Below are 15,283 nucleotides of genomic sequence, written 5' to 3'. Positions count from 1 at the left end.
TGTGTCTTCACGAAGGTGGCGTGTCGGACGATGTTAGTGATGACAGCATCAGCAGCAGCAGTGACGATGAAAGTGGCTACCCCTCCCCACAGAGAGTTCCCCGAGTGAGGCCAGCACGCATAATGTACACAAAAGGCTGTGCTGCCCGGGATAATGTTATTAGCTCCTTCGGCACGGCACGGCAGCAGCACCAGCACTACCTGAAAAGGGTGCGAAGCGGCTGCGTCGACAGCAGCAATAAACACGTGCCTGAAACTGCAGGAAGATGTTTATTACTGCTGTCTACACACCTAATAGACAGCAGGAACCAATGTGAAGAAATGTGTGCAATTAGTGGATAGCGTGCTGTTTCTTTATGGAATCTGCTCAATCATAACCAGCGTTTTCATGTGTCCTCTGCCAGTGAGCTGTCACTACCGGAGATGATTGCATCATTCCATTGTGACACTACATGTGAGCCTTTCATTTAGTACCTGTGGATAGAACACTTTGTGTTCGTCAGCAGAATGTTGTAGCCACTTCTCTGGGCAGCTGGGGTTTGCCAAATTATTTGCTGCTGCTGCTGCTTGTTCTGTCATCACCGACACTGTCACCACCATCTGCACTGTGCATGGGAGGACATTGGTCTTCGTCTCCTCGCTTCCTATTTGGGCTGCTGCCAAGCACAACACTTCTCGCTCCACCATGTGTACTGTTCTCACGCACCTTGTAGGCCCTGCGGTGCTTAGCCACACAGCCACCGCACAGTTCCTTGACATAAGGCCAAGTTATGCCAAAACCGATCGCCTGGCATGTCAAGCGCGTTATTCTCCCTTGGGAGAGTGTGCATATGTAAATAGTTCTGAAATTGAAGGAACACAAATTGTAAATATTTATTTCAAGTGCCACTTGCATTGATTGTTTAAAATCGTTTATTCATATCTGCATTGTAAATAAAACCATGTGATCCATCTTCAATGCCATCTTTCATCAAAGCAATTGACAGACAAGCACACAGAGCATGACTTCATGGCGCCAAAATAGCAGTGTTATGTTCACTACATGGGACCCAGTACACTACCAATGGCAGATGTTAAACTGCATAAATATGACACGAGCATAATGATGTTTTTTTGAACTCGCACACAACCATTTATCCTCATCCAGCAACTTAACAGCAAGAAAGATGTCTTGTCTATTATGTAGTCAGCGTGTTTGTAGCACGAAATAGTTCAATGACTAGTGCCGTAATAAAATCACAATATAAAACAGGCATCACATGCTTTTAAGGAACGACAAGTTAGAAAATGTTTGGCACTTCAACGGTATTTCATATAACGGCTACAAGAGCAGCCTGGCAGCGAATGTCAAAATAGTGGCCACATCGGTGCCTCCATTATGTATGTCACAAACTGTGCTTAACTACAATGGGGACTAGATTGTACTGCTATCATAGGTAAGGACACCTGAAATATCATAATAACTATCACAAGTAACAGGCGCTTGGTGTTTAAAAAAATTCCAATTCGGCCACTTTGCATTGCGTAGGCACGAAATGTTTGACATTGCAAACATGACATACATATGGCATGAAAATTCATTTCCAGTTATCACAGCATTGTAGCTAAGTCCACCTGTATTTGTGCGAGACAATGTCGAAGTTGCTGTAAAAGTGATTGCATAGTGTATATCTTCCTTGGAAAAACGGTGCGCATTGAAACATATCAGTAACAGCAAAACAAAAGTGAACACCACCTAACGGAAATATGGCAAAAATTCTACATATAATTTATAACGTCTCACTTGGGCAAACTTGCACTGCAAGTGAAAATACATATGAAAAGAAATTACCTTGAAAAAAATATGATTAGGGACAGAAATGTAGGGAAAACAGTCATATCATCCTTTAGTGCTACATACAAAAAAAAAACACACACATTCGTGTTTCAAGTGACATCACAGCACTATCAGTTTTCGCTGCCATGGTCGCAAATGACCTGCACATAATTTCACAAGACTGGCTACAACTCGGCACAGCAGCTTTCGAGGACGTATGGGCACCACCACTAAATGCTGCAGCGGTGATTTGAACGGAAAGATGGACAACACTTGTACCTACTAGTACTAAAGGATGATATGGGGGGGGGGGGGGGTGGACTGTCCCACATGGCTGAGGCTGATCGCGGTAGCGAGCCAGGGCAGCCAGGAGCTGGCGCAGTGTTGTCGCGATGAGGCCAGTGGCCTCTCTCAAAGCACGCATATCTGCTGCCAGCTGCTGCTGCACCCCCCGGGTCGCCCTCAGCTCCTCCACCAGCTGCTGATGATGCTGCGAAACAAATTCACTTACTTCAGCTGCAGGTTATGCAATGTAAACGTTTGACTCGCACTGTTTGCAAGAGTTACAGGTTCAGCAAGGTTACTCTTGAGGGCAGCGAGATCACTTACATATGACATGAGAAATGACCGTGCAAACGTATAGGGTCTGTTATGTTTAAAACATGTCAAACGTAGCAAATCCTACCAAGCTGCCTCTGCCTGTCAGAAGACAGTATTCGTGACTAGTTAAATTGTTAGACAAAAGATGATCATGCTGTGGTGATACATGCAACCATGGAAATGTTTTTTAAGTTGCTATGTGCTAAAGAACACCTCAAAGGAAATGTATAAACGTGCATGAGCCAATGAGCCAAATGACTACAGATGCCTCTCATGTGTAATGTGGTTGTAATATACATTACCATGCGCACTAATCACCTCTTTAAAAAATGACCTGGCCAAGTTGTACGTACCTGCCTATTTTGCTGCAGCAGCAGCTGGTGGAAACTGGCGGCCTCAGCGTTCGCTGCCTCAGCCAGCTGCCCCTGCCGCGCATACTCGGCGGCTGCCCTGCAGGCCGCATCCTCCAGTGGCTGTTGGCGGGTTGGCGGAGTATCTGTACCGCCCGCACGGGGGAATGTATTACTGCGCAGCAGTGTGTGGCAGAGAAAAAAAAATGAGCTTCTGTTACAGACCACCTTCGATTTAAATCAGGACCTATATTCGGAGATAGTTGCGATCGTTTATAGAAAACGTTTACTTACCAGCTATCTGTTGAGATGCCTTCCAACCTTCATCAATTCTTCCGCATCCTATGCGAATAAAAGCAAAAGTGAACACCATGCGATCACCGCAGGTGTTCAGATGCTACTGCTCAGTCATTAAGCACAAGAAAGAATGATGTGTTTACTCACCGAGCACTACGCTTTCAAAGTATTCATGATGTTCACAGCTTTCGAAATTCTTCTAGGGCGAAAGTACATCTCGTACGCCGAGATTTCATCTAATCAGGCAGCTTTACGGGCAAAAATACACCAAGTGCGGCCCACAGAACCGATCAGCTGTTTTCACGTAGCCGCCATCTTACGTGTGCGTTGCGAAATGGATTGGATGCGGAATTGTCGCATGTGTGGCTATGACTCGAAAAATTAAAATATTTGTGTTTACTTTCAAGCGCGCTTCAACTTATCTTGCGTCAAAAGATTACAAAACAATTTTACTCTCAGCGACATACAATTGTTCTTTTATTAGGCATTAATATCTAAATGTTAGTTGCTATACGGTCCCTTTGCAAATAAAAAACGAGCAAAACATGCTTCCAGCAACGACGGAGGCTGCTGATTGGGCAGATTGAAAAACGTCGCAGGTTCCCGCCCCCGTACGCAGAAACAGTCACGTCATTTTGACGTCCGGAGTTTGGAATACTTTTTGTTTGGAATAGAGTTACGTTATCGCGCCCCTGCTTGACTGAGAGTTGAATGGAGCGCGCAGTAGCTGCGTATCCAGGCGCGCCGACGAGAGGTAGACCAAGTGCGCGATAATGGAGAGGAGCTGTTCACCGAGATTGCGCTGCGTTTCGACCCGTACGAACCGTGTCATACTGTCTGCGCATGCGGGGGCGCGCGGACGTGAGGTTGCGCACGTCCGCAAGCGTACGTGCGCTCTGGGCTTTAGGAGCCCGTCCCGTCGGCGAGCGTCGGCGCAACCGAGCGAACGAGCACAGCGAAAGATGAAAGCGAACGCGGAGCGCAGCAAGGTAGGAAAACTCGAGGGGGAAAGCGAAGGAGAGTGTCGCAAAAGTGCGAGAAGAAAAACGTGGTGCGGCCACGATGGCTGCGAGATGGCGCGAGAGTAGCGTTAGCGATGCTTGTCGGCGACGGCTGCTTTTAATCGTGTCCATGGGTCTCCCACGCGCTGGCTCTCGCACTTTTCAGATTAGCGAGACAGTCGCGCCATCTTCACACCGTTTACAACGTGCCGCACGAGACAGACTGCCCGCGGAAGCCACTATATCGCGATATGAAAACGCGTGTAGCGCTGCGCTTATATTTCGCACTAGGGAGTATCGTAACCGTCGTTGAATTTTTTGTAGGCATCGCCATAGCAACAAGAACTGTGTCATCTTGTATCGATCAGCTAAAGGCAGTATGCAAGGTTCCTGGCAGCTTTGTTAGCATATAGATGGGGGTTTATTATTTTGCTGAACAAGCTTTATGCAACCGAACTCTGCCTACACACACAGAGTACACACTAACTTCAAACTTTAAAGCCGCTAACTCAATTCTTCTTTCTTCAAGGGCTTTGCACATCAGCACAGTAGAGAGGGTATACTGGACGTATAGAGGCGACCAGCAGAGGATCAGCTCGTAAAGTTGGATTCACACGACGACGCAGGTAGCTGATTCAATCCACAGACGAGCGTCACGTAGCTCAGCTGCAAGAAATCGGACTGCTAACAGCTCGTCTGCGGCATTGTTCTGATTCTGCAGGAACGTGCGGCGTTGTGTTTGTCGACAAAAAAATTAAATTATGGGGCTTTACGTGCCAAAACCACTTTCTGATTATGAGGCACGCCGTAGTGAGGACTCCGGAAATTTCGACCACCTGGGGTTCTTTAACGTGCACCTAAATCTAAGTACACGGGTGTTTTCGCATTTCGCCCCCATCGAAATGCGGCCGCCGTGGCCGGGATTCGATCCCGCGACCTCGTGCTCAGCAGCCTAACACCATAGCCACTGGGCAACCACGGCGGGTTGTTTGTCGACAAAGTTCTGTCCGTCGTGTGAATCTAGTTAAATATGGACACTGCAAAGGAAGTGGCCAGTCTTTAGGATTCGTCGTGAATGAGATGAAATGGTGAAAATCTTTTTGTTTAGAACGATGAGAGTGCTCTGAAGACGTTTAGGGAGAATATACCACGGTGCCTTGAGGGGAAAATCTATGTACTCGGCTGTATAGGTACGCTTGGCAGCATTGGAATGACTCGCGAAGATCTAGAAATCTTATTCTATAGTTGTACCGCACATCATATTTATCTTTAGTATCTGTTTCGGAAAACGGGTGCGCTTTTCCTGCCCACCTGACGTGAAATCTTCCCGGCAACCGTCCAAACGCTGAGCCTGGCGTCACGCTGACTCCTTTCTTTTTCAGTAGCTCCTCAGCGTAAAATTCATCAGCACCCTTGTTTTGTCGCTGTAAAAAACAGAAAGAGAACGGCGAATTAGGCTGAAAACAGGCCTGCGAGCCAGTCCACAGGCGAGACAAAAGTGGGCTTACTGTCAGACAGGGAATCAGCTTGAAAAGATGCTACTATTCGAAAATTTTGCTTATACTAGCAGATAGGGGGTAAATATTAATATACGATGAAAGGGAGTATGAAGAACGAGTGAATGCTGCTGCAGGGTGACATTTTGGGCACTAAATGCCCTACTAAAGGCGGAAATGTGCAAGACAGCTTCAACAAGTCCTAATGATATCCATACCAGATTTCTGTGTGCTCGTTGTGTGTGTTTTGTGCCGAGAAACTGTGCATACAAAAAACCAGCGTCTATGCCTGGTATAATTGGGACCAACGGTACATTCAAATAAATAAAAATAAATAAATAAATTAATAAAATAAAACGAAATGAACGCCTAAAAGGAATCCTTATAAAATAACTACCTATGCATTTGACCAAAGAGATTAGCAATCGCGAGCTGCTAGATTCTCGTGTTACGGGTACGGCTGCACATACTGCACAGATACGGGTGCGGTCGAATTTTCGCTCAAACACTTTGCAAATTACAAACATTACTAACTCGTGTTAATTGTTAAGTTTGAAGCAGAAGAGGGCGAAATGCAGCGTGAAGAGCAATTCAAAAGCCGCTGCAGATATTTTTAGAGAACCGGCATATCTTTCTCTCAACGGCAACTCAGGAAATTGCATAGAATTTCCCACAGTCGCAGTTTGCGAATCTTCCTTGCAAAATATAGCAAAGTGTGCAGAACAACTTTGCTATGCCAAGTTTAGTAGCTCTATGGCTGGGAATGGTAGTTCCGTGATGAGGAAGGACATAGATGCACCTTATGGGCCTGTTCGTTCTTCGCATCGGCGAATAAATCCGCCGTTGCTCCTATAACAGTAAATCATGGCAGTGTTTGATTCGTCGCGGTGATTTCTAATTTTATAATCTTAGGCTTGCTGGTGAGAGTGAAGTGTGCCGCGTTGTGTAGGAGCAGGCTTGTTGAACAAAATCGTTCAGACGTCTAAGGTATGAAGCATACACATCTAGAAAAGAATTCATAGAAAGTGTTTTCGTAAAGGGAATATAAGAATTTAACATGGCAAATTAGTTTTGCGGAAGCCCGCAAGGAGGAAAGTTCATGAAAGGTAAACATTCGAAATAGTAAGATTCAAGGATTCGTTATTTGCGACTTATTTATAAATAGACTTCCACACTGCAGAAATTGGGCACGATAAAAAGAAAGCATATAGGGCTACATTCTGCAGCGTTTTCTCAGTGTCAGGCGTTACAGAACTAGAATATCAAATGTTTGCAGGAATGGAATATATCCATTGCTGTTCGTATTCAGGGAAATATTGCATGTGCAAATAATTTCATGTGCAGCACTTTCGTGCTCCAACCAACCTCCTTCCTTTCGCAGGTGCACCACGCAAGTCGGCTTTCCGCATCAAAACAACCTTGGTGTTAAAAAAGATGTCAGAGAGATCACCGTGCCTCAATGTAATGGGCAACCAGTACCGAATGTTATATTCCCTCATTGGACTGCAACCAGTGACCTCGAGTTCACATTGAGGGAAGATATAGGCAAAGGCGTCGATCACAAGAGTACCGATATGAACAATTATGCCTCTGCGCTACTGAATTTGTTCATTCAAGTCTTGGGCAGATGGAGATCTCTGTGAGTCAGCCTTGTTCTGGAACGGGCCTAACTTCGATGATGAAGGTTAGGAATACAGACAGGCGATCTAAGTGTACGGTCCGTCTTGCATACACAATTGTAGCTGTACTTATACTTCTGTCCTGCAGTGTCTGATTTTAGTGAGCCACAATATTTTACGGAACACGATATCTGAGGAAAAGCTGAATATATGCGCAGCTTCATAACGCAGTCTAGTATTCGCATTTACAGCCTCTACTTGTGTATCTGAACAACATAGTGATGTTCTGTTTTACTGACAACTTTTACACGCTGCTAGGAAATTGAACGTTTATGAGATCTTGTGTTCCTTTAGCTTCTATGGTTGGCTGCACTTTCCTTGCCGCAACAGCAATGTGGTACAAATTCCAGACGGGTCGCGTTGTTGCAACAAGCTGAGAGTTCAATATTTGAGCATGCTTTCAACAGTCGCATATTCTAACTTATGTTATAGCTTCCTAAAAATATATATACATATTTATTTGTTCTCCGCTTGGGTAGCTACAAATTTTGACAACTTCAGTGTGTCACATAAACTTCAGAGGCATCGACACTGCGAAAGCAGCGGTGCTAGATGCGTCACGAGCACATAGGCCAGTCGAAGCTAGTTCTTGTAGCATTGGCTGGATTTTCGCACTAGATGTTGGTGTTTTCTAATTTCTGTAGTTCTATGCGACACGAAATCACCATATTAATCACTGAACCAAAGTAGTAGATGCGTTTACTTTTGTTGCACTCCCATATTAGGCAAGAGTAATGACGCATCAAATATAAAATACCGTATACGTTCATGTAGTAGCTTCACTGTCTATAGCCCTACGTTGGTCATGCCTCATGGCTATACTACGTAAGCGCGGGAGATGCCTCTTGTGGCGTCAGCACTGGTGCCATTGACCACGATGGTGGCGTACTCGTGGATCGGCGGCTCCGAGAAACGAAACTAATCGTTACGAGGCACAAGATAATTGAAAGTGTAAATAGACGTGTAATAGTGATGAAACAGAGAAAAACAGAGACCAGATTCCGTATGCCAACAATTGAAACGAAAATGAGCCATGGAGAATGACAAATACATCAAGAAGGAAATCGGGAAGGAAAATCCGTACGACAACAGTGTGGGCATTGCCTGGCAATCAGAGGCCACAGCCGGCTTGCTGAGGACAGAAAAATGCCGGAGCAAATATTCGCAACAAGATGAGGCATGCGTCTGCGGCTGCAAAAGTACGGAGACGACTTAGCGCATCCTCTTGAAGTGCTAAGGTATTAACACTGCAAAATCCTTACAAAACGTCCACCTTAAAGAAGCGCTGGTACTCATTAGGATAAAACCATTACTTGGTCAGTAGTCGAGAGAAGCAAGAGACGTTTAGAGTGTTGGCACAAAGAAAGCAACCAACAGATTTATAGAACCGAACAAATATAGACAACTGTACAATATTCAGATAGGGTTCTAATGAAGACAGAAAAATATCAGAAAGAAAGCAAAAATGATTATATATATATGCAGGTTAGGTGACTATTTATTACAGGCCTGTTTTGCATGGGATGTAAACATATATTGTCATCATCAGCGCCTGGAGTTCAATGGAGGCAGAATGGAAGCACTTTCGTACTGAGTTTTAGGTGCACGTAACTGAAGTTCTAGCTGGACAAGTGAAATAAAGAGTCCACCAGTGCGCTTTTGGCTCACAGTTTCTGCATCGGTTCGTGTAGTGGTTTCCATTTGCCAGTGGACCATAACACACATCCATCATCAGGAAAATAAATGGATCGGTTGTTTGAATATAAGCTTAGTAATTCAAAAGCTTTAAGGGGCTCATACACCCGATGGACTTGAAAAAAAAATGCGTTATCTGTCAAAATGGTACATAACTATCATCATCATCATACCCCCCTATGTAAGCAAAAAATGCAATCGCTCATCCTTTTCGTAATGCAGAGGCTACAAGCACTCATTAAAGTGAAGCGTACAGTGCATATATTCATTGGAATCACGGGTACACACGTACAAGAAAGCGGTGTCTAGTGGAGTTGTGTAAAAAAGAACACGTGACTTTCTCAGTGGCTGATACGCCCGTCAGCAAGCAAAAAAAAATGCAAAGGCTCATACCCCCGTAAGGCTGAGCCTTCAAGAGCTCAGCAAAGTGAAATGAACATCGCATATATTCACTGAAATCACGCATACAACATACATAGTATCATATCTTTCAATACCCTGCTGAGAGGATGAAGCTGATGTCGAAATGCCGTTAACGTGAGTCTGACCGCACTGAACGAGCGCGCGAATCCTCAGCTAAGCGTCGAAAACGAGCCCATGAAGGAGAACTGCAAAAGCAGCAGCGCGAGGATGCGGGAGGGCGCTTTACCAAGTGTACAGCAGCCTTTCGCATTCGCACGCTACAGAATCGTAACATGCTGCCGAATTTTCTTGTGCTTCATCTTATTCATAATAAACTGCATTGCAGAATTGGACAAAAGCCGAAATTTGTAAGAAGTGTGTGCAAATGTCTTACAGACAAGTGGTGCGGAGTGTTGGCTTTCATGAGATGGACACCTGTGGCACCGTGACCTGTATCTAATGTCAGACAACAACTTGCGTCGGAGTTTTCGTACAACCAGGATGTCGTTGAGTACGTGCAGTTAAACACTTGCAGCGGTAAGGAGCCACCAGTAGCAAGAGCCAGTACCATAGCCTGCGCTGAAACCCCGAAGTGGCCATACCAGGGGTGCTATTCTAGGGGATATTCTGTAAATGTCCACATATTGGACATGTATATTTGGGGTGCAGCTGAAGCGCTGATTGGCCGCGCTGGGGTACCAGCGAAAAAGCAACGGACTCCCGCACATAGCTTCCTTCTCGCTCGTTCAGCGCGAGCCATGAGTGGCCGCCGAAATGGCGCAAGCAGCGTGAACCCCGAGATTCGCTGGTTCGCTGCTCACGGTGGCTTGGACAAGTGAAACCACTTGTGTGTTCGAGTCGCCGGCGTCAGAGTTGGTAAAGACGTTAGCTGGAGCCATCGCCCCGTTTACACGGCGGACAATCCTCGTCTATTCGCCCGAAGGGGGTGAAAGTTGAGGTCGCGGCCGCACTTCACACGAACGTGTTCCGTCAGTCAGCCGGGCGAATGGTCGTTAAGCACGGCGGCTCTTTGCCTAATCGAAGGGCTGGCAGTTGAGGAAATCGACAGTAGCACACCTTCTTCAAATGAGCAGGAATGCGTCGTTCGCAATCCCCTTCAGGACGTGGCTAACCTTGTCAGACACTGGCATGTCGCTGTCAACTTTACCACGCAGCGCCAGCACATTCTGTTTTACGACAGGTATCGCTCCGTGGACGTTTGGCTCGAGTTAACAGCTGTTTCTTTGCAGCAATTTTCGACTGGAGGCCTTACCGAACAGGTCACAGAGCTTTTCATTCATTGTATCCCGGCTCACAAGTTCATTCTCATGTCTGTCATGCCTCAACTTCGTCATTCCATTAAGACAAAACACCGCATCGGCCAGCATGACTGTCAAGTCGAAGTGATTGTCATCGCTCACCCGTTGTAATTGCGTCAGCCACCCCTCAGTGTTGATGCCATCGGTCCTGTTGAATGTTGCAGGATTTTAGGGTGGGCTAACACAATTGTGGTCCGCGGCGCAGCAGCAAATTCTGGCTGGTCTGCATGGTGGTCGCGCCGCTGGGGTGACCGCTTCGCAGCTCCCTCGCCTGGCAAGGTAACCCCGCACCTCCTTAAATGTGTGACGGCGCCTCAAACAGAGGAAAAGCGAAGCACGGTGCATAAACATAGTATTTACAGAGACTACCAAGAAGACTGAACACGCGCATCGTCCCTGGGATCGTCTTCTTCTTTGTAAGTTCAAGGAGCTGGCTCGTAACAATATTAAGCTCGGATATGTTTGAGGTGTACGAAATAATTCGGGTGCGCATTATACCGTGAACCGTTTGCAGTCCTGGAATTAATTTCGGCCAGCGGCAGACCAGACCTCTAAGACCTCCGAATGGGGCTTAAACTCCTTTACACATCTTTGATGCATGAGCTGCTTCAGTCCGCATACGTTCACGAATATTTTGTATGTCCTCTTCGTACACATGCATGTATCGCTTTTCTGCCTCATTACCAAACGTTCGAAATATTTTTCAGCAGAGGCTAAATTAATGGACCGTGTTCTGATAATCGTGCGTTCGGCGGACTTAAATTCTCTACGTGGGAGGCGGGAGAAGTTACGGCGAAAATTAACTCACGCGTGCTAATGCGTTCACAGGCTGTGAAAAGACTGGCTTTCACGCTGAACAACACCTGCCCATGTAAACACAACGTTAATGGCGTAACTGCCTGATATCCAATTTTCGCATCATGTGAGAAAGTAGTAGAAGAGGTGGACCGAATTTACTGTGAAAGCAGCCTCTCTTGGGTACAATAAAATTAACATAAACAATAGCTCGTCAGACGACGAACAGCCGGCATGACGTTAGCGCACAAACGTCTCTGATACATTTAAAGATTAAGACGAAAAGTATCTAATATGGCTCCGGTTTGCAGTAAGATGAATTAGTTCAGCAATGGTGGTGATAACGCAAGGGCCCGGGATGGCTGAGGAGCGCCAGAAAAGAAGGAACGCAAAGAAAAATATGGCCAGAAATAATCTGAGGATGATAGACAAATTGAAGCGTTAGCTTCCCCAAAAAGCCTGCCGAGATATGCTGCGGGAGAAAAACCCCTACAGTAGAACTGCGGCTATGGCGCTCAGGTTTTGAGCTTGACGTCGCATAGTCGATAGATGCCGCGGTGGTCGCATATCGACGAGACAAAAATGCAAAAATCGTCCCCTACATAGTTATATGTGTACCATTAAGGAGCCAAACTGGTGAAAATTAATTGGCAGACGCCCACTACGGCGTGCCTCATACTGAGAGCGTGTTTCTCACATTTGAAAGAGCATACATTTATTAATTTTGACAGACATCTCCTGCAGATTTTTTTCGTTACTGCTATAAGGCATATGGGTGCCACTGTATTGCACTGCTACCAGGGACGGCCAGCGTTATGAAGCACCTTAAAGAGATAATAAAGCAAGACAATACACAGCTTATAAAGGATTGTTTTAAAACTCTGTTGTCATTGATTTTACGATAATAAGTTGATTATTAGAAGAAAAATAAAATTCGAAGGAATTTTGGTTGTTTTCATTTAGTTTCGCGCCGAAACCTCAAACCGGTGCACCAGTTTGACGTCACGCATTTTAATGTGCTTTTTCTATTTGGGCCACGTTGGTTCTTCAATAGATACCGAAACTTGCCATATTTAGTCTTTGGCTCCTTCAGAAGAAAATGCAGTCCATAATTACCGGTGAATAATTACCTGTGCCTTAGTAGACATTGTCCAAATCTATGAGCTGGTGCGGGAACTGTAAGTCCACGCCTTCACCCTTCTTTGGTGTGTTTCGTTTTCTTTTCGGTCTCACCAAGCGTCTTCGCGTGGTAAGAGTAGTGCTTTTGTTATTGTCAAAGAGTGAAGTACAGACACAGACGAAACTATTATTCTCTTCAGCGTGCTTTTAAAGCCCTAAACAGGACGTATACCTTGCAGCTGTATCATGATCATATATAGTTGCAGTGCTATCCTGATTAGTCCACTGGGTCTCCACCATTGATCAGATTGACTCCGGGATAGGTACAGCTTGCATGGCCAGACAAGCCCACAAACAAAAGTTAGGGGATGTCCCGCAGAACAACAGCTTCAAAGATATTTCTCCAGATCACTTGCCTGAGCTTCCTCTATGGCTTTCGCAGGTATGTTGACACGAACGTAGGCGGACGTGGCACCCTGTATTGGTCTGCAATACATGCCTTCAATTGCGTTTAACCTTTCCTCTGCAAGCCGCGCTCTTTCCGCCAGGGATTCGATTATGCTTGTTTTCTCCTGGAAGAAAAGCGGTGTGATCCCTTTTGCTTCGACTTTCTCTTGGTAATTGCAAAAGGTGGCCGAAAATCTTTCTCGCCGACCAGCGGGTAATCAAGGCTCAATATTACGCAGTCACATAACACGAGAGAACACTCGTAATTTAACACATCAAAGTCCGATTGGCGAAGCGTCCCGCCGGTTGGTTTTCTCGGATGCTGCGGCAAGAAATGGATTGCAGAAAATCTTATCGGGCAAGAGCAACAACACACACTTGTGAACTAATGTACCTCTTAGCAATTTCTGATGAATTTTTTTGAACGTATAACCACAAATGCAACCTAATACTATGCGTATTCCGCGTGCACCAATGCTGGGGACGCGACTCTTTGTGCCTCTAGCAATATAGCCAACGCAGCTTCACTTGCATTTGCAGGCGGCTGCAGGGACTGCTAGTCCAGAATCTTTATGTAAACTCGTTGACCTACGTAAAGAATGAAACGCATTATGATTAAGCTTTAGCTCGGCACCAACTCCGTTTCCGCCTACTCCAATACATGTAAAACGCAGAATAATTTTTCTTATTGAACCTCATTGCAGATTTTAATGACAGTCGCAGAATTTGAGAAATAAATGTTCAATTGAAGTGCCTGTTGGAAGAGGAATTTCAATTTATGGCCTGAATATTTTTGCAAATATTGCCAAATATAGACTACTTTAAAAAAATGAACGCACGAAATTTACAAATCCGCAACTCTCCACCGAGAATAGATATCGCTGTTCTGTAATTTGTATCCATCACAACATCGAAAGCAGACAAATTTGATATATTTTATATGTTACATGATATTCTTACAATATTTACAAAGGAATTGCAAAAGTGCTATTCACATATTAGTGATGTATTTCAAAGGCTTGTATAATACATCACATTTGCCCGCTTTAGATGTACACTAGGTGCAATATACATAATTCTGGTATTGATTTGCTTTATTGAGTTATAGTTGTAAAATTGATAGTTTCGTTTTCTAAAGATCTGAAATTTCCAGAATTCTTTTCTGATTTCAACTTTTTCTTTTAAATGCAGCAAACCTCAGCAAAGTTGGTGCAGTGGCTGCCGAGAAAAACGATCTTTCCTTTCCCATGCATTTCGATAAGAAGCCCCGAGCTAAAGCATCCTCCTGATAACACAAGCACTCAAGTCAAGAAGTGCGTTGGACTTGAAGGTAAATACGTAAATTTTAGAGGCAGCATACAGACTTCAGTCATGACAAAATACATTTTCACGCGGGTTTACTCGCACGGTGGTGGAGAGGCTCACTCGCATCCCTGATTACTTTTGGGGTTGCTTATAAGCATCCCATTAAAAAGCAAGCATGCATGAATTTTGTCAGCTGTGTTTTCAAGAATCACGATGAGATTGCTTTGCAGTTCGTGATGATTTGTGAGTCACCATCCTTAAGTGAAGCAGCATCATTGATTTTTGTGTGGTGCACGTACTTTCACGTGAGAACACATTTTAATACATCTTACCTTATTGTACAAGTCGTAGGAAGGTTCAGCAAGCTGTGGGGGTTTTACCATGCAGTCCAGGGCAGCCTGGTGATGCCCAAAAGTAAAAAGAGCGTAAGTGCTGCAAACTATCATTCTGTGGAATTAGACGAAGACGTAGTGCAAAGATATATATCAAAGGACTGTGAGCACTTGATATGTTGTTCTCAGTGTTATGAGAAAAAGGAAGAGAAGCAAAAATTCTTGCAAATTCGGTGTCGGTGCCGCAGTATGCTGTACGACATTAACAAATCAATTCAGCTGACAAAGATTTATTCACACTACTTTTACGAGAACATGACTTCATGACGAAGATTATATTCGAACTTTCGTACATTTTTTGCGAAGCTGGAAGATCGTAAACGCAAAGTTCTCTTTCCTTAACCGTCGAGTCCTAAGATGTAGAAGTTTGGATCAAATCTAATGCATCACTTTTCAGGAGATATCTGTTCTCGTTACCTAAACTACTTCAGAAACGACTGACTTGCACTTATCGTATCTTTCAAAGGCTAACCTTTAGCTGGCAACATCAAAATTGCAGTCGCTTAAGCGATACGTATTTCCTGCTTAGTGGTAGGCTGTTCCGTTATATTCAACTAAAATAGCTGCGTAA

The 15,283-nt window shown here is 44.8% G+C and overlaps 1 protein-coding gene across 2 annotated transcripts in view; it reads right to left on the bottom strand.

The window, feature by feature from the left end:
- The window catches only part of LOC126524141 (alanine aminotransferase 2-like), a 101,289-nt gene that overhangs the window by 11,941 nt on the left and 74,065 nt on the right, over positions 1-15,283 (bottom strand). Inside the window, exons 6-8 of one of the 2 annotated variants that reach the window (XM_055067309.1) lie at positions 14,653-14,718; positions 12,985-13,140; positions 5,375-5,487 (exon numbers count right to left, since the gene is read on the bottom strand). In XM_055067309.1, coding sequence (XP_054923284.1) covers positions 5,375-5,487; positions 12,985-13,140; positions 14,653-14,718 — 335 coding nt within the window. The remainder of the gene's footprint in view (positions 1-5,374; positions 5,488-12,984; positions 13,141-14,652; positions 14,719-15,283) is intronic. The other variant, XM_055067310.1, reaches the window with a different exon arrangement.

Source organism: Dermacentor andersoni, chromosome 3 (assembly GCF_023375885.2).
Source record: "Dermacentor andersoni chromosome 3, qqDerAnde1_hic_scaffold, whole genome shotgun sequence".
Taxonomy (NCBI): domain Eukaryota; kingdom Metazoa; phylum Arthropoda; class Arachnida; order Ixodida; family Ixodidae; genus Dermacentor; species Dermacentor andersoni.
This window is presented reverse-complemented; position numbering and strand designations above follow the sequence as displayed.